The sequence below is a fragment of the Abramis brama genome, assembly GCF_963993115.1.
Source record: "Abramis brama genome assembly, chromosome: 1".
NCBI lineage: Eukaryota > Metazoa > Chordata > Actinopteri > Cypriniformes > Leuciscidae > Abramis > Abramis brama.
In genome coordinates this window covers 29,978,018-29,998,486 of record NC_139963.1, presented here as the reverse complement: position 1 = coordinate 29,998,486, position 20,469 = coordinate 29,978,018, and the positions used below count along the sequence as shown (strand labels likewise).

General features: G+C 38.1%; 2 protein-coding genes across 9 annotated transcripts in view; one reads left to right on the top strand and one right to left on the bottom strand.

Moving 5' to 3' along the window:
* The first annotated feature begins 1,457 nt into the window (after window positions 1–1,457).
* LOC311098417 (apoptosis regulator BAX) lies at window positions 1,458–4,296 on the top strand. 3 transcript variants are annotated; one of them, XM_084138603.1, is made up of 6 exons: window positions 1,458–1,847; window positions 1,949–1,979; window positions 2,531–2,686; window positions 2,979–3,111; window positions 3,254–3,346; window positions 3,442–4,267. In XM_084138603.1, exons 1-6 carry the CDS (start codon window positions 1,838–1,840, stop codon window positions 3,589–3,591), a joined length of 573 nt encoding a protein of 190 aa, XP_083994729.1. In that variant the 5' UTR covers window positions 1,458–1,837; the 3' UTR covers window positions 3,592–4,267. The 3 variants fall into 3 exon arrangements, with proteins under 3 accessions (XP_083994729.1, XP_083994730.1, XP_083994731.1); XM_084138604.1 differs by lacking the exon at window positions 1,949–1,979 and having other exon boundaries at window positions 1,656–1,847; window positions 3,442–4,296; XM_084138605.1 differs by lacking the exon at window positions 2,531–2,686 and having other exon boundaries at window positions 1,656–1,847.
* A 140-nt stretch (window positions 4,297–4,436) lies between these two features.
* kcnc3a (potassium voltage-gated channel, Shaw-related subfamily, member 3a) overlaps window positions 4,437–20,469 on the bottom strand; it is a 72,093-nt gene continuing 56,060 nt past the window's right edge. For 2 of the 6 annotated variants that reach the window (XM_084130885.1, XM_084130887.1), the window contains exon 5: window positions 4,437–5,850. In XM_084130885.1, coding sequence (XP_083987011.1) covers window positions 5,786–5,850 — 65 coding nt within the window. In that variant the 3' untranslated portion in view covers window positions 4,437–5,785. Of the gene's footprint in view, window positions 5,851–8,079; window positions 8,957–14,499; window positions 15,782–20,469 lie in introns of those variants that run through there. The other 4 variants (XM_084130886.1, XM_084130888.1, XM_084130883.1 and 1 more) reach the window with 3 other exon arrangements.

The window sequence follows — 20,469 nt, the reverse complement described above, 5'->3', positions numbered from 1 at the left end:
CCACCACCACGTAATCCGTAATCTCCAGCTAGTGTTACAGCTCCGTAATCTCCAGCTAGTGTTACAACTCTCTATATATGGGGACTCTTTAAATTTGACAAACTCGGTTAATCTGTGATTTTGTAGTAGGCCTACACGTCAAAGTGAGTTTTTGTAGTAGACAAATGTGGCAACCGTGTATCAAAATCTAGCACAAACAATTATTGATGCTCATAAAAAAAAAGTGTTACTTTCATCCCTGGTCATATGCACCAGGGCTGTGCACAGAACTTTTGAGGGGCATGTGTTAAAACTGAAAAAGGGCACCCCCCTCCCTTTTTTTATATATATATATACAGGTGCTGGTCATAAAATTAGAATATCATCAAAAAGTTGATTTATTTCAAGAATTCAACTTAACAGGTGAAACTAATATATAGACTCATTACATGCAAAGTGAGATATTTCAAGCCTTTATTTGTTATAATTTTGATGATTATGGCTTACAGCTTATGAAACCCACAAAATCAAAATCCCAGAAAATTAGAATATTACATGAAATCACACAGTAATTACACAGTGATACCATGGTTATTGAACCAGGTTTTGGTTCTTTTGGCAGTGTGGGCAGGTGCAAATCCTGCTGGAAAATGAAGTCAGCATCTCCATAAAGCTTGTATGCTGAAGGAAGCATGAAGTGCTCTGAAAATGTCCTGGTAGACGGCTGCATTTATTATAACAAATAAAGGCTTGAAATATCTCACTTTGCATGTAATGAGTCTATATAATATATTAGTTTCACCTGTTAAGTTGAATTCTTGAAATAAATCAACTTTTTGATGATATTCTAATTTTATGACCACCTGTGTGTGTGTGTGTGTATATATATATATAAAGATTATTTTGTGAGCCTATACATAAAAGGAAGAAATGGTCACATCTTCATGACAAATTCAATAACACAAAATAATAGTCTCAAAACTTTAGATTTATTCACTATTAATAACAACCATAATAATAATATAGATAATATAGATATACAGGATTTCAGGGCTTCTTTAGCCCTAAAACCCTAAATCCCTAAAAAAAACATGTTTTACTACATTTATACATGTGAAGACGAGCGGAGAATATAGGATAGCCTACTATAGATTCAAAAATTAGCTAGCGAATACGTGCATATTAACAGCCTTGAATTAACCATAATTTAATATTATCACCATAACATGATTAAATGTTAATAAATTAAGTATATCAGCAATCATAAATCAAAGAGGAGTTATCAGGTTTAGGCTACTGACAGTTTGAGGATCGAACAAGATTTACACAAGCTCTTTTTAAGAGCTTTCATTGGCTAAATATTTGTAAAACAGACAGACAGACAGACAAGGGTGACCAATAGCATTGATTTATTGAAGAAGAAAAAACACCACCACCCAAAAAAAGGGCACTTCGTGTAAGGGCAAAAGGGCATATGTGCTCTGCACAGGTTGAGCCCTAGCCTACCTGTGCACGTGCCTGATATGCACAAACACACACACACATTTCTTCTGAGCTAAGTGTCTTGTGAATTAATTACTTTGAGGATGACTGCTAAGTGTGGATTCGATTTGTTCGACAGATGGAAGGATATGCAGCAAACAGAACTTGTTTCGCTTTTATTTTCACTTAGCCTAGTGAGTGAAGATGCGGACGACAGCAAGACGCTAGACCTGTTAGAAGTCTGCGTCACGTTTTGTAGCCTACAATTATTGACGTAAAAGCAAATGCCAAACAGGTACACTTTCATTTTGTTTTGTGAAGTGACCATCAAAACCTATCGTAGGACCAAAGCGGAAGACAGGAAAAAGAAGCGATCATGGCATCAGGTAGGCTATTCAGCCAAGTTACTAAACCGGCCTTTTCCATTATCTCCTGTGCGCTATATCATGAAATCCAGTAAAGTGACATTTACTTTTGTATCTCTTAGATGACCAGTTTACAAACAATCTTGTACTTCGGTAAGTTTCACATACATATTTGTTGGTAGGCTAGCCTATATCGAAATATTTGTCTGATGTTGAGGAGATAACTTTGTAAATATATAGACCTAGTCTACCTGATAATAAATACTTGTAGCCTTAAGCCCATTTAATTTTATTTATTTTTTCACAATCAATGTCACTTCAAAACCTACACATAATAATTTAACCTAACTAGATTAATATTTTATATGTTTTTCGTTTGTGCCATTTTTATTGCCATTCATTTTAAGTAGGCTAGCCTAGGCTACTGAATAAAGTATTAGGTTGCTATTAGATTCGTTTCGTTATCCACCTTCATTTTCACGTAAGAGTGGAAATTAAATGTGTCTGGCTTCCGTGTCATCCGCTTCCAGTTATTTTTAGCTGTACCAAAAAAAATAATAAAAAAAATCGTTATCGCACTTTGTTATTCTTCTCGTTATTTCCCTATAGCGGCTGAATCGGAATACATTTACATAAAATAGCTTCCGCGTAGAAAAATAAGGTGGATATATCAAAATAACGATGCTTTCACAATATGTTTTCAGATCAGTAAGGGACCAGGTACAGAGGGCGGGAATATGTGCACCGTCTCTTCCTGATCCGCAGCCAATGAGTGATGAGAAGGAGGAGCTCGAGGATCAGATGGCTGAAGTCATCAGAACCATCGGCGATTATATCGATAGGGAGACAAAATATAAGAAGTTAGTATCGAAAGGTCTTTTTGAAATGCGAGTGGATTACTGTATGTAGCCTATTATAGAAGTCCGTTTAAACAATATTATAATTAAAGTGAGATAGTTTAAGAACTAAAGTTGTGAGAAATGAGTCGCAATTATAAGAAATGCCAATTTTGAAATATAAGTCACAAAAGAAAGTAGCAATTACAAGAAAAAAAAAATTGTGACACAAAGTTGCTATCTTATTATGGAAGTGGGATATGGGCTTCAAGAATAATGAATTGTTATCAAGTATAGCCTATGTGTTTAATTTTAGCATGGTTGATGAGTTTGCACGAGTGATGGACAGACAGAGTTTTCAGAGGCTTGGAGACAAAGTGTTTGCTGGTGGCATCACCTGGGGGAAAATTGTTACTCTGATCTGTGTTGTTGGAAAAGCAATCGTAAAGGTAGGCCTACAGTATGCAGTGCTTTCTTTACCTATACCATCATTTGTGTGTTTCAGTGCCCAAAGTGTTAAAGCTTTGTGACCAGATGTGTGGTTGCACTTTTATGCTTTTGTGCTTGTTTTTTTTTTTTTTTTGCATATAGATTCTTGCTGATTATATCTCAGGAATAGTGTCTTGGACACTGGATTACTTCAGGGATAACTTGCTGTACTGGATCTGCAATAGAGGAGGATGGGTACGATTTGATTAACATGACAACACTTGTATTAACACAGCATTGATGAGACACATCTGTAATAGTCATTGATTAACTCTTTTAAATACCTTCAGATCAACAGTATCTCTTCCTTGGCTCGTTACTCCTTTGAGCAAGATTTCGGTTCCTCATCCAGTCGGATCTCCCTCTCCTCTGGAGTCCTCTTCATCAGCGGAGTACTGCTGGGTGGCCTCATCGTCTGGAGACTAAACAGAGTTGCCTGAGGAGGGTTAGTGGAGGAGTGATGAAGTAGAAGGATTTACAAATGCACCTGAATAACACAAACATGGTTTGATGACCGAAAATAAGAGAAGAAAAGGCTATATACTGTTATGCACAAAATGTGTAAAATATAGTGTATGAAAAGACAGGAATTACAGATGTACTGCATGTGATATTTATTGTGCATCTCTCAGTCCGTGTCCGTGTGGAGGGATAAAAGAAAGATGAAGGACGAGGGCCCTTTTCTTACATTTAAGCACATCCAAAATGGGACAATCACCAGCAAGACTTGAAATATCATATTGTGCCAAGAGAATTGTTCACTGTAATTTTGATGGAGCTGTTATAAAACTCTACCTCATGCAACCGTTTTAACTCTATGCATTTTTATTGAAACAAACTCTTTTAATAAAACAACAAATTCTGATCTCACCTGGGCCTAATTGAAAAATGGTTTGGTTGTGGATCAGTGTGTAGACAATGCTTTATAAATTAATTACTCTGTAATTAAACAAAATAACTATGTACTATAAATATGGTGTACAAAAATTATATTGTTATGTTTGAAATTTAATTGTTTCAACTTTCTCAATAATGTAGATTAAGAAAGCCCAGTGCCCTTGCCCCAAAGCCATGATGATACATGTAAGAGAATTATTATTAAAATCAATTTGCTTATAAGCATGTGAAGGAAATTAATGTATTCTAAAAAATAATTAAAATAAATCAAATAAACAAAAACAGAAATGAAAATAGGTAAACACACTAATTATTCTGTAAATGTGTTCTTGGATCCCAGAGTAACATGAAGAAATCACAACATTTGAAGAATCACACAGGACACATGTTGAAAATTTTGGCATGAGCTTTTAACATTTTTATTGACTTTTTGATAACTTTTTCTTTTTAAATTGGATTTCTTTTTTCTAATATTTTTTTTTTCCCTATCTAATGGAGAAGATTTGATCAGGTAGGTTAGCATTCACGTTCAAACTTTCATACTTTTAGTAATATAACGATTTTTAAGTCTCAGTTTTCACAAACTCTGTTAAATTATTACAGTTTATTAATTTTTTTTCTTTATACATTTCAAAAATATAAAAGGTAAATAATAAACATTCCATTGAAATATATTTTATACAGTTCTTGATATTTTTTTCCCTTTTTTGTATGACAATAAAATTGTATCCAGCATCAATCTTAATAGCATAGAACTCATACATTTCTTTTAGGGACCTTCTCTTTCTCACTGGCCTCTCTTTCTAACTCTCTGTCTCTCTATCCCTGTTTCTTAACCAGGGGAGTTTGGGGCGGGGGTGTATGGTTAGGGTTGCGCTCAGCAGTAGACACAGCAGCTCCATTAGCTGTGATAGTGCAATGAATTTCCCCCCTTTAAACAAGCTACATAAAGTAATTAAAGTATAAAATGCCAAAATACAAAAACAGGTAGTGCATATTGGGCCAAACTATAACAAATATACAGACACATGCAGTGAAAACTGAGTTCCTGCAGGGTGTTTTGTTGATATCTGCCCTCACAACTGCTGCATCTGTTCCGCTCTGAGTCTGTGGAAGCTCTGATGAATATTTACTACAGATACACAGACATCACATTTACAAACGATATATAAACATATTAATATAGTCTTTCGAAATGGCTAGCATATAGCCAGAACTTACATTTGCTACGGCTACATTTTTTACGAAAAAGGGAAGGGTGAGGAAAACTAGAAACAATATGTTCTTTCTTCCTCTCTAAGTGTCTCTGAGAGAGCAGTCGCAGAGTAGAGAGCCCAGGTGAAAGAGATGGTTACCTCATTCTGGCCATTCACAAATTATTCACAAGTTATGTCCTCATTGTATTCCATGCATGCATTATAATTCAACTTCAAACAATATGATAGAAAAACACAAGAACAAGGGATGCAAAAAAGCTTCTTCCTCAAAAACTGAGAAGGAGAGGGAACAGATGAGAGAGTGGGAGGGGATGCAAACAGGAAGTTGAGAAAGCGTGGAGACTGATTCTGGCTTTGTTCTGCTCCTCTCTGATATGTTTTGTATTTGGGTTTCAAGTAAAGGTATGTGACCTGTCAGCCATCTGGAGGGGTTGTGATCTCATTCACGCTAAGACAAACCCTCATGGGAAGCTTTTGCAGAGAGAGCGTCTTCAGTTGATGTGGCTGTTTACATACACATTCAGGGAACAGTTTCAGGCACACTGGGTTTCCTATTCGGGATGAGATGAACATGTCCCCCCATTCCTAATGACAACAATGAGAAAAAGGTGGACCTCAATCATTATTGCTCCAAAACACCATCCAATTTGACTTTATGAACGACCAGAGAGGTACACATTATCTTAACCAGTCAGCAAATGCTTGTGAGATGCAATTTAGAACTGAGTACCATATATAAAATAAGTTCTGGTTACATATATATCCTACATACCCTCTGAGATGAGTATATGATTACATATAAATGTATATGCGAACTCGAAAAGTGCACGAGTGTCTTCCTGTACCCTGAAGCATGCAGGAGAGACATTGCAGAAGACGTGAAACAGACCTTACATATTAACCGAGAAGGAAAGGGAATTCAGTGCACCACTAAAGAAAGCGACATGGCTACTACAGCTGCACACGTCTGTCGCACCTTCAAGCTACTTGGGCCAGCTGCTAACGTTTGAAGTAACACTACATGGTCAGCAGATAACGCTGGCTCTTGTGGTGATGGAGCTGCATCTGTGTCGTTTTCCCTCCCTGGACACACAGCACCGGTAAACAGACACCAGCCAGCTGGCCTGAGCACATGGCATATGTGTGTGTGTTTGTGTGTGTGTGAGCTGCTAAGGTCTTGCTTAGGTGTTGCATAGGTAGTTACTAAACTAAGCTTACATCAGATTCTGAACAATGAATGCTGAAAGAACACAGTCATGGGGTTTTAAGAAAACAAATGACGCTTAAAGTGACATAAAACAATGTAAACATACTCTAACACCTAACCAGACTTCAACAAGAACTTCCACTTTTGAAAAAGTATTGTTGCTGAAACAAAGAAGACAATAAAAGGTCTGAACAAACAGTGTAACCTATGATGTAAAAGAGATATTGGTGGAATCATGGCCTCCTCTCACGCAGGATAATGTTAATACTAATGCTAATATCAGAAATATGCCGCTAAGTTAATAAGAAAGTCCATTTTGGTGTGGCATGGCTGGTTTTAGTGGGTGATCAGCATATGTAATACTTTTTTGAAACTTTTGTAATAAAATGTAGTAATCCAGAAAAAAAATGAGTGAAAAAAATCTTGTCAAAACCTTGCAAAGCTCTGTACCACCCAAAATAATTCAGAGAATAAAAATTATAGAATGAAATGCTAATGTCAACATCTTAAACAAAACCAAGACAACTTAAGAACTCCAAAACCATGTTCAGCATGTTCTCCTGCTGAGCACCTTTGAGCTCAGACAGTGGCGCTACTCTCACATTATGGCTTCATGATTGGACAATAGTGCTTTGCGATGTAAGTGCTCAGGGTCTCAAGACACAGCACATAATGTTAATGTTCACTAGATTGATATTAAGTGGATCACTTTTGATGGATAAAGCTTTGATTTTACCCACAGCATGTGGATGAAATAAAAAGAACAAACATGGCAAAACAACTCAAAACTTTCCATCAGGACTCAACATAAAAAGAAAACTTCACCCACAGCCTTAAAATCCCCTTCCACCTTGCTCTTTAGACCCATGACCGTCAAAAGAAAAGAGCCCTGTAGGTGTCGGAGGTCTCCAGAGGAGCTTTCGTGCCACTGCTGGAGGCTGCCATGACTGAGGGAGATCGTGAAGGGCAGAGCAGAGAGCCAGGAGAGTTCAAGTAAAGGGTGAAACGGTGGAGAAAGAGAAGGAAAGAAATGTCACTTGAAGCCATGGAGGGAGCAGTAGTAGTTGAAGGAGTTTGTCTCATCATTCAGCTAGACTCAGTGGGGTTTGTTTTTCTTTTATCCAACAAAACTGTGTGAATCTTGCAATCCTATATATTTTTACATTATTCTTTTTTATTCAAAAACAAAATATAGAGCCTCTCTTTTTTAAATATATTCTTTTTTTTTTTCTCTAAATTTAGTAGCATTTAGCATAAACTTTTATTGTTTCCATTTGATTTCGGTGTTTAGTGATTCCAAGCCCTCTAATTTGGGGTTCAGGGCTTGCAGAAGTCATGCAGTTTAGTCATGCTGGTAAACAAAGTGAGAAAAATGCATTTTTAATTTTCTCTTTTTTTTCAGCTTTTGTCATAGTTCATCCAGTCCACTTTAAACCCCCTCTGTCCTTCATCAGGTGTCATGCACTTATGTTGTATTTTGTGTTCCCCACTTGAAGGTTAAGGACCTGCATTTTTCATCCGTGACCCCATCCACTTGTCCAGAGTCACCCATATTGTACTGTGCAAACAGAGCGGCCCTGTCTTCGGTTTCCTCTTGCTCCTCTCAGCACGATCTCTACCATCTTTCTCTCTGTTTTTGTTTTTTTTGTTTTTCTCATTCATGCCATGCAGTTCATCTACAGTGGAACAGAAATGCTGAGATGCAGAGAGCTGAACTAAGAGAGAGAGAAAAGAGAGAGGCTGACGCTCTTTTCTTCATAGTGGACACAGTCACCTTTCCGTGGGCCCTGAGAAGGACACTCTGAACAAAATTTTCCAATTAGATGAATGGGGAAACTGTTCGTACGATGTAGGAATATGGCAGGCCGATGACACTGCTGTCTATTTTCATTTAAAGCACGTGCAAGATCTCCAAAAGTTAAAGGAGTGGAAAAAGTTTGGCTGATAAACTGTTCGATCGAAGTGCTTGATGATCTCGCCTGTGAATGTGTGGTTGAATTGCATAGCGTTGAAGAGCATGATGGGTATTTTTCCACACATTATTTGTATCTGAGACTGGATTGAGGGTTTTGTTGTCCACTTTCAGGTGCATTTATCTTGGTGGAACGCCCCACAAAAATAGTTCTCGTTACTTTAAAATTGCATCCATTTCAACCAGGAAGGGTCTTGCCAGGACATACTACAGTTTGTATGCTGAATCCCACCCTTTTCCCAAGGCTGGAGATCCTTGTAGGAAGAAAATGTGTTTAACATCCTCCCAGGGCGTGATATCTTATGTTTATTGCACCTACGTTGGGCGTTAAAATTAGTAATGGAGAGATGAGCGTTACAATGTTTTCTTCAAGTGGGATTAGCGCAGCACTCCTTTCATCTCTCGTTTTCTCTCTTTCGCCGTCTCTATTTCCTGCAGTGACCCTGGGGGTTGCCTCTGGACAGGTTTTGCAGTTGGGGAGCTCAGAAAAGGGGCAGTTCAGAAGCTCAGCACTGTAGGAAAGAAAGACAGAAAAAGAGGGGAATAGGAAAACGGAGGACAGGAATATCAGTATCACGTCACACGTTGCATCGGCTCAATACAAACGCACTAAAAGCTACAGACCGCTAGAGGCTATCGCAGATGATAGTCATTTCAGACTGTGCAACTGTGAGAGCCAAAGCTAAAGAAGCCAAACACATAATTTTTATTTGTCTTTGTTTTGGAGTGATGTCCATAGAACATATTTTCATAAAGTCTCCTACAATACCAATTTAAAAAAATGTAAATAAACAAAAAATCCAAGTGTACTCATAGCAAAGCCCATGTAACATGCGCTCAAAAACAAAATACACAAATGCAAGACTCTTGGAATCACACTCACAAAAACAAACACACACAAAGCTGAATAAAACTTCCAGTCGTTGAGGGCCACAAAAGCGTGGTTTTAATCTAGGTGAATCAAATCAACAGAATCAATTAATAATCATCGATTTTGTCAGCCCTCTAGGATGGACCAGAACAAAGCAAAAGCTCATTGTAGATCAGTGAACTCCTTCACACAAAGGGTGCGTCCCAAAACGACTCCCTATTCCCCATGAAGTGCCCTTTATTTTGATATTACCAAAAAGTTAGTGAAACTGGCATAGGGAATAGAGAGCGAGTGCACCATTTGAGCACAGCGCCAAACATTAGAAGAGCGGGAAAACAAAGTGTCACACAATAAAAACAAAACACTAAGCACACAGTCAGGCACATGAGAACACAGTGTGACACACAGAACACCATATGTACATTCTTACACTGAGAAGCGTTCAGCTCCCTTCCTCCTCTCTTTGCCTTTTTTCTTTCTTCCTCAAACTGTCCTCCATTTCACGATGCCTTTCTTCATTGTTGACAATCCATCCCAATACTCTGTTCCCCAAACACATAATCTGTCCTTCTGACCCTCATGCTTTCATATCCTGATTTTGGTTGCGTCCTGATTCCACATAGTTTTTTTGTAATCCACTTATGGCAGACCGTATTCGAAAAGTTCGTTTTTAAATTATATTTTTTAAACAAATCACTGATTATTTTTCCTCAGTTTCTCATAATGTCATCTGGGCTTTTTTGGTTGTTATTTGGAAGCAGTAAGAGTTTGTAGTTTGGAATAAATGAACGTGAACGATGAAATGACAAAACAAAGGAAGAGAAGGACACTGTGGAAAAGGAAGACTTGCAATGAGTGTTGGGGTCAAAAATGATTTCATATTTACACAGATGCATGTGTACACGTGGTGTTCATAACTTATCATCTCTCTCTTTGTTTTGAATGACATCATTTTGGAAGCACTGGTATAGACAAACAAAAAGAGATTTACCTGAGTAGTGACAGGGGAGCGTAAGTCTGACAGAGACAGAGAGGATACTGGGTAATGTCGCTAAACCATTTGAACTCGACCTGCTCTCCCCGTTTCAAATGCCACATTTGAATCAAACAATAGTTTCTGTGCTGTTAACTCCACATGCAGTCTCTGTACAAGAGAATTATTTACATTGCCCTCCGTGATTGCATGCAGCCTCTGCTTACCAGGGTATTTGCTAACTAAGCTAACTTGTGGCAGGCCTGTCTCTTCCACATCATAACTTCAGGACTGAGATAAAGGGATGTAAGTGGAGCTGTTCCATCCACTCTGTCCACCCTGACTATGCCTTTACAGATAGACAACACACAGCAAAACCACAAAATGCACTAGGATGCTAAGTGCTAGCTATCTTGTATATGTGGAAACATGCATTGCTGTTGTGAGCAGACGTATTAGCATCTTCTCTGCTCTGATCAGTGTTATTGTCTAGTGATTTTGGTTGTCAACAAACAAGAGAGAACAGGAAATCCTTCAGGTCAGAGTCTGTTAAAAATGTCTAATGTATCTTTTCTTGAATCTTATATATAACAGGTAAACATTAAGGGCTAAAAATCAGTATTCTTAGCCTCTAAAGTGACAAAAGAGTGCTAATGATCTACAACACCGAATGCTACGTACGTCAGTTCATCCCTCGAAAAACCAGCAGAGGGGGCTAGAGCTGAGGTTAACACAACAGCAAGGGGAAACAGAACAACCAATTTCCTCATTAATAATGCAAAACTAAGATGATTAAACAAGATTGATGATGTCATGAGATGAGAATACAAACTAAAATGCAGTTGCACAGGAGCTGATACTGGTTCAGGGGCTCAGGTGTTCGTATGGGAATGTTTTTATAAAGGAAGAAGTGGATTTTCTGTTCTAGTCTTAGTTCACAGTTACTGCTTCTTTTTGCATATATCTGATAAGCACTGGGCTTTCAGAATAGTTCTCTGTGAAAAGATGAAAAACAATAAATCATAAAATGACCATTTGCAATGCTTTTGATGTCTAACAGAGCAAATGAAATTAAATCAAACGTACATAGTTAAAGCACATTCAAAACCCCATATTCAATACAACAGTTGTAATGGTCTCTGCCACCCAATAGCATCTTGGCATGCAAAACTAAGCCCCCACCCCCACCCACAGCAATCAAGTCAAAAATGACAGATTGGTAACAAAACAGCAATGAAAAAAAAAATAGTTTGTACATTTGTTTCATGCAAATCATTAATATACATGTGCATATGAATATGAATATACACATCCATATGTACAAACAAACATATACATAAACCTTGTTGTTAAAATACATTTTCTTATCAAAACAGATATAGACTTATAATTTCCTTATTGCTCGCAATAGAAATCCATGCATGTGGAAATTACAAAGTCAAACTTCAAAACTGTACATTTCATTAAGACCTGAACTATACAACCTCATAAAGAGCATAAAAATTAAAAAATAAATAAAAAAAGAGAGATGAAGAGGAGAGGGACATGGAAGAGACACAAGAGATGAGAAATAAAACAGTGTTTTGGCTGGACCTGAATCATACAGGGATTTTAGTCTCCCTCTTTCTCTCCATCTAAATATACCAGGTCATTTGTCTGAATTTAAGGTAACACATAATGCACACTTGCACTTGCTTGTTTTACAAGGCACCTTGTAACATACATTTTTAATAGACACCTTTTAAAAGAATTGTCTTTGCTGTGCAAAGACAAAACGCAGTTAATGCATATTTTCAAAATTGAGTTATAAGCAAAATCAGATCTCTTGGATTATAATCTTTTATACCATGGTCTGGGTGAATACTCGATTCTGATTGGCTGCAGGGTGTCCATTAAAAAGTGATAATGTCAGAGCCCGTCTACGGAGAGCCTTGGCACTTCCTATTAGCCCCATTGTATCGATCTTGGTTGCAGTTCCATTAGAATTCCACTGGAGGTGATCGCGGGCGAGTGCAGACTGAATGGGAGTCTATGGGGCTAGACGGCTAAATGTGTCTCTTTCACCCGATTGCCGTTGAGAAATCTCAGATTTTATTGTAAGTTTTGCAAGTTCAACATGGAATATAGGTCGAAAGTTGAATGAACGAGTACTTATGTCCTTTCGATTTCTTACAGGTTGAGTTGTTGTTGCCCATAACACGCTAGCATTCTGCTTTAAAAGACTTTTTAAACCAAATAAGTGACTCTAAAAAATCTAACACCAAGACATTAGACATTCTCTGATAATGTACACCTAGGAAAGGCGTCCCGTCTATTTTGCCTGATGACAGTTCTAAATGATTGCGCTGGCTCAAACTCACTGATCAACTGCGGTCGGGTCGCTGTGGCCACGTTGCTTGGCAACGCCTGTATACGGGAGATATTAAATAGTGCGCTCGACTTAATAAATAAAAACCCTCACGATTTTTACTCTAAAACACATTAAAGTATTATTAATTGATTAAATATTTCTTTCTTTCGTAAGTGACCATGGTATAAGCGGGTTAATGCCCTTCGAGGTGTCTATTGTCAGGTATTAATGGACGACGGCGAGGCGTGAACCGTCCGACGCGCAGCGAAGTAAGGGATAATGGACACCTCGTCGGGCATTAACCCTTACGTGATGGATGGGTTTGGCTCCACTATGAAAATAGCGTGGTGTAGTAGTTACTGCATTTTGCCTTTGTACGGCTGGAATGACCTGTTGGTTCAATAATAAAGAAAACACTTAACATCTACACTTAAATGTCTAACTGAACACTCCAGTTACACAAGCACACATGTGGTGTCACATCCATCCAGCAGATGGTCCCTCACTCACTGTCCTGAGACCTTCAATGTATATGAAGCATGTACATAAAGCAGGGCAGCGCACACATGCAGACGACTAATGATTGGTGTTTTACTCATTCAAGCACAGAGCCACACATTAGTTTGCTGCTGCCATGCAGATGCTCCATGTAATCAACAACCTCCGTGATTTTCTTCACTATAGCAGTGAACGTCTTTAACCAAGAAAGAAGAGAGGAGGGAAAGAGGAGTGTAACAGGTAATGTGGCAGTAGCAAAAACACATGAAAACAAAAGAAAACTATATTGATTAATTCAAAAGAAGGGTTACATATGAACTGTAAAAAAAATACAAAATAAAAAATTAGATATGGGTATGTTGCAAGACTATAAAATAATCTAAAATAAATAAATAATGCTACTTTGCGTTCTGATAAAAAATGTATCACTTATACCCCAGGTTTTCTGTTGTTTCACATGGAGAGAAAGACAAGTAGAAGCTTTGTGAGCTGCCATTGCAGAGATATCTTCACCAGAGGTGTGTTTTGCATCTGTGCACTCAAAGATGCAGCAGATCGACACAAATCCCCCACACAGTGAAACATATGGCTCATATATCTGCATTACAGAGTTCATTTTGTCATATTTTCTTTTTCTTCTCTTACTGACCGCTGTCAATCCAGCATCCATTCAATGTTCCCTCCTTTATATTGGAACGAAGGTCAGCATCCAAGAGACAGAGCAGGCAAAAAAATATATATAAACAGAGAAAGAAAAGAAGAGGACCATAGAGAAAACAAACTGAACTGATTCAAATACTGCATTCAAATAATAGGAATAACAGTAATCAGAAAATGATTTATAATGAGGGAGGGTGATGCTAATGATGGTGATGATGAGGATGAAAAGGTCCAGCTAATTCTTGCCCTTAGTAGGGAAACTTTAAAGTTCACCACAGCCCCAGGATTTGTGAATATGCAGTGAGGAGTGCAGTTCAGCTTGATATGTCTTCATATTTATGAGGAAGTACCATAGGAAAGGATATATTTTAAAGGAAGTTCCTTCATGCACTAGTATACAAGTTGGACAGGGTCCCGAAGAAGTGCAGAAGGTTGCAGGCCCTTAATAGGATGGCTACTTCTTATTTTATTTTTTTGCCATGTGTCCAGACCACTGCTCTTTTCGTTTCGTGGTACTTGGTGTTGAATATGTAGAGAGTCAAAATACAAAAACCAACACATTAATTGTAGATCTCCATGCAACAGCACAGATATCCTGGCCTCCCAAAATGTCAACTCAAAACCGCCCGCGCAACTCCAAACCCCAACCCCAATCGCAATGTCCAAATGCTTAGTACAAAAATAGCCTCTTTTTTTTTTTTTTGGTAATGATCAGTTCTCGGTCTCTCTGTTAAAGTTAATGGTTGTACATAGTAAAGTTTGAAGCGTTCATCGTCAGCTCCTCAGGGTCAGAGGTCATCATAATAGTTGATATTGCACAAGAATGGTTTAAGCATTTTTCTTTGTCCTTAATAAAGAGCATAATAATAATAACGGTGTGAATTATATTTTCAAATACTGAGTGACAACAAATGTTGCTGTAGGAAATACTCTGTATGAATAATTGAGGCCTAAGTGTTCTTGTGTTATAATCATAATACTCATGGCCTGAATCACCAAAAACTCCTTCATCACAATCAAATCAGCCAAAATGATCCAATCCATTAATTCTCTACTGCAGAGCTTACTTGTAAGTTCAAATCAGTCCAGCATACAGTGCCTTCATTTTCAAATCTTCATAGTAGTTAAAGGGAATCGGGAGTTTAGATATATTCTACTTGCCTAATGGACATCTTTTCTTGCATGCACTTGAACTACTTGCATGTTGGCTGTGACCTATGACCTTTATCATTCCAAGCTTTGATATGAAGTGAATTTTTCAAGGCCTATAATGGTGTATCAAAGCTGATCTCAGCGACTTGCACTCAATGAATAAGCCTGCTGGATCACAGTCTCTTTTTTTTTTACAACCAGCAATCAGGCAGGAACGTGTGGGAAAGCCAACTACAGTCATTCAACTACAGGGAAAGATTTCCTACAGGGTACTCGTCGCTGCCTATGGACCAGTGAGGAGTTTTATCCTAATAATATTCAGTGCTTCTTTTTTTTGTTTTTTATCTTCAATAATAAGGCATAATCCGCTGAACGTTACAGCATATAATTGTTTTTAGTTGCCTGTCTGAAATATTGCCTGAAGTATATGTGATGAAGTCGTTTTAGTACTTAAAGCTCTAAATCCCTAAATAAATGTATCCCATTCCCTTTGAGGCACGACATATTAAAAAGAGTGGTGTGTACCCCCACCTTGTCCAGTCAATGGAGGAGCGGAGGTGTGAGTACTTAGCGTCGTTATCATGATTATTAATACTATTGCGGTATGACGTGCGTGAGGGTCTTTTTTCTGTTTATTTCGTTGCCTTTCCCTAAGATGTGCTACAGAATGGAGGGTATGGGGGATCGGCAGCGCCGCAGAGGGCCAGGGGACTCGTAGGGTTCGTAGGGTTCGTAGGGTGAGTTGTTGATGGGGGTGATGGGGGTCAGGCGCAGGGGGGCCCCTGTCATCCCCGAAATATTATTCAGGCTGCGGGACTTCTCGTAGCCAGCAGCTACAAAAGCGAAAATCCAGAGGGGATGAATGGTCAATGAATAGATTACATACATCAGAGAAAGATGAATGAATGGAATTATTATGGAAGCAAAAAATAGTTGGATTCATTCATGGTGAATGACAAATTTTTATTTTTTATAGTTCAAAAACCAGGGGAAAGGAAGAGAAGGAGAAAAAAAAATGGAAGGCAAAGAATGACAAAATGAGATGGATGTAAATGACAGAAGCAGACAGACAGAAAGACAGACAGGGACAGACAGAGACAGAGACAAGGACAAAACAGGAAAATGAGAGTTATGAAATGTCATCAAGTCAAATTATTTTTTGTTGTTGTTGTTATGGCACAGCAGTAATAAAAAAACTCCCTTTAGTCGCAGCCACATACAATTTTCAGGGAGAGATAAGAGCAGATGTGTAAAAGAGCAGGTGGATGAAGCACCTGATGGCTGACTCAGACCAATAGTGAGGTAATGAGTGTAGCATCCAGGTGTTTGACCCAGTCTCAGACGGAACACTCTGCGTTCTGATACTAGCACTGGAGTCCAACAGAGAGTAGCAGAGGAGCTCCGTCTAGTCAAAGCAGCCTCACTCAGCACTGTGGGCCAGGTGAAGCTTGTGCCTTTCAGACTAAATGTCTTTCCATTAATAGCAGCAGATTCGTCTTCCCTCTACACATAAGTGTATTTCTGTAGATTAATAGTGACTTAAAACAGCTTCACGTGACCCGAAAGTGCCTGAAAGCTTTCCTTCCACATCCATTTCTGGCTTTGGACATTTTTTTCAGTCAGGCCAAACTTTCTTAAAGGGTTTGGATTTCCTTATTTTCTTAAGTCCAGTGTTGTTGTAATTTGGTTACATATTCCCTTTTTAGGTCTCAGTGATCTTTGTAGGCTATAATAACTGACTCAATTGACAGATTTCAAACAACTTCAGGAGGAGTTCACAAAAAATGCTTTGTGTTTATTTGCGTGTTGTCTGAATTGTTTTCGTTCTTAAAGGTACAATATGTAAGACTTTTGTAATAAAATATTCAGAAACCACTTGCACAGTGTGATATAATTCATGCAGTTACAGTTGTACTTACATTATCCCAAAAGTTCCCAAGGATTTTTAAATCCAGATAAATTCCAGTTTTAAATAATGGCTCGGGCCTTGACATTGTCGCCTATCAATGACGTAATGTCCGCGCTAGACATGTGCCGGTATTCGGTAATGCGATAAATCGCGGTAATGAATATGCACGATATTGTTATCGCGGGCACTTCAAAATACCGTGAAAAATAATAGATCAGAATTTATATTTATAGAACGCGCATTAGCTTATTTTCCATCAACCGCTTAAACAAACACTGCGTATATGCTACACGAAACACGTGCGCACTCTGATGTAAACAATCCCCACATGAAGCACTGTGTGCATGCGGCGCAGTGCGCACTCTAGTTAATGTAAATAATCCTCACATGGAGAAGAAGCACGGCGGAATGAGGAACGCTGCTGACGATTTATCCCCCTTCTAAAAGCAGGGCTGCCAGCTCTACGCATTCAGCGTGAGACTCACGCAATCGACACTTTTCACACGCTCTCGCGCCACACATCCATTTTCTCACGCAGAGAAAAATCACGGAGCAAAGAGGACACTGACACCGACAGACTAGACAGAGCAGGTTACTTTTGATATGCAAAAAATCTCAGCTCTCATGTTCTGTCCATTTTATTCCGAAATTCAGACAATAAATACCGTTTTGGCGCTTGTAAATGTGACGTGACCGATCGCTGTAGCGCCTCAGTTCAAGTAAACCGATCCTCTGTTACTTTTTATTTAAAGATACAGTACAACTTACTGAAAGGTATTTATGCCTCATACATAATATCGATCATTCAACACATTAGTTGACTAGAAAAAATAGCTATAGAGAGGAGTATTTTGCTAAATATGTGTACTATATTACATTTGTATTATATTTTTACTTGTGTCATAATTTATTATAATGAAAACCAAATTGTATTTAATTTAATTTGTTAATTTTTAACCTTTAATAATTGTAGCAATTAAAATATCGTGATAATACCGTATACCGTGATAAAAGCTCAATCAATTAATCGCAGCATGAAAATTTGATACCGGCACATGCCTAGTCCGCGCTATCCTCGGTTTCCGCTTGTAGAAACCATAGATATAATACATAGAAGCCTCATTAGCGGCCGTTTCAATGGGCCACTATATGTAGCCGCTATTGAGGGATATATCTATGTATTCATATCTATGATACAATATCTTGCACGCCGCTGAATTGTGTCGTTCAGTCATCATGGTTCACGATTATTGATTGGCAAGTACAGAAAATCCCACAAAAAAAAAAACGTAAACGTAGATCAACTGAGGAAAGCAAGCTTTGGGACAAACGGAGAAATAAAAAAAGGATCAATATCGGCATGGCGTTTCGTTTTCTGCTCAGCATTATCCCACCAAATCATTTGATAAATAGTCACATATTAGGAACAGGCTAATATAGCATTACATTTCATGTTCCTTGCAGCTAATTCATTATGATGACATGATCAAACGTACAGGTAATGCAAAAACTAATTTATTAGCTGATATAATGTATATGATTCGTGAATTCTATACATCTCTGGATGGTGAAAACGAAATCTCCCATCGTTCCACTCTCCTTCATAGCCTCATCAAGTTTCGTATTTGTTATTGTTTTGAAAATGCAACCTCTGGCAGCGAAAGAATTACAGATTGTACCTTCATTTCACTTAAGAGATAATGATACTGCAAACATGCCTGCAAAAATATGTGTTTAATGTAATTTTTATGACACAATCGGTAACACTTTAGTTTAGGGTCCAATTAACTTGCTTATTAACATGCATATTACTAAAATATTGGCTGTTTATTAGTATTTATAAAGCCCAAACTAATGACTTGTTCTGCATGACCATATTCTACATCCCTTAATCCTTCAAATACCTAAACTTAACAACTACCTTACTGACTATTGCTACGCAGTAATTAGGAGTTTATTGAGGCAAAAGGTGCTGTTAATAGTAAGAATTGGACCCTAATCTAAAGTGTGACCACACAATCTTGCAGGTCAAAACCGAATACTAGCTAGTGGATGATGCATCAGGATCACTTGAATCGGCTCTTTTAAATGCCAGGTTTGTCGTTCCAAACATGCATTAATTTCAGTCTTCTATGTAAAACAAAATAAAATATTTTGAAAATCAGCTCTTTTTTTGGACTCAAATCCAGGTTTTTTGGACCCCATTGACTTTCATTGTACGGGCAAAAAATATAACTTTAAAACTAAGGGTGTGTTCACACTTGTAGTTCGGTTTGCTTGGTTCATTTGGTCCAGTACCAAATGGTAGTAGTTCGAACCTGCTTGTTTGGTGCGCACCAGAGTTCAGATGGTAGCGTTCACACTTATTCAAATGAACCGCACTAACAGAGCAATCGCACCAGTGTGAAACATGCCAAGTGTGAACACACCCTAAATCTTCTTTTACGTTCCACAGAAGACAGAAAATCATTAATTTGATTAGTTTATCAAACAGTGTTAACTTATTTCTTGTTTGTTTCTATGCTTTGTATTATTATTGTAATTTTTGTATTTTTACTTGTTTTTATTGTTTGTAGCGCTTTGGGTATGAGAAAAGCACATTATAAATAAAACATACTATTATTATTATTATTCAGGTCTGGAACGGCATGAGGATAAGTAAATGATGACAGAATTTCTTATTTTGGGGCAAACTAAAAACTTTTTTCAAAACTGTCTGTTTAATTGTGTAAGGGGGATATCTGGACTCACATATTGTTGTTTTTCGCAAAAGCCATCACAAATTGATATGGAAGGAAGAGCTGGCCCATTACATAGTAGACAACCCCCTCCTGACACAGGAGAACTTCCCACACGGACACAAACACAGTGAGTTAGAAGTCTTAAAGGGTTAGTTCGCCCAAAAATGAAAATTCTGTCAGTAATTACTCACCCTCATGTTGTTCCAACCCCGTAAGACTTTCGTTCTTCTACGGAACACAAATTAACATATTTTTTGATGAAATCTGAGAGCTGTCTCACTTCATAGGCTGCTAGGTAATCGATATCTGCCAGCCAAGAAAAGTTAGTAAAGACATCTTTAAAATAGGCCAAGTGACTACAGTGGCTCAACCTTAAGTTCATCAAGCGACAAGAATACTTTTTGTGCGCAAAACACCCAAAAATAACGACTTTATTCAACTATTAATTTTTTTCTGTGTGGGCCTCTGAGTGAGTTCACGTAGTGTAACAGCGCTGCGCTTCTGGGTTGTACGTCAGAACATAGGCTCACTATTGGTCCGACCAATAGTGAGCCTACGTTCTGACGTACAACCCAAAGCGCTGCGTTATTTTATTTTTTTTTGCGCACAAAAAGTATTCTCTCGTCGCTTGATAATCTTAAGGTTGAGCCACTGTAGTCACTTGGACTATTTTAACAATGTCTTTACTAACTTTTCTGGGCTGGCAGATATCGATTACCTAGCAGCCTATGAAGGAGTGAGACAGCTCTCAGATTTCATCAAAAAGATCTTAATTTGTGTTCCGAAGATGAACGAAAGTCTTACGGGGTTGGAACAACATGAGGGTGAGTAATTACTGACAGAATTTTCATTTTTGGGTGAACTAACCCTT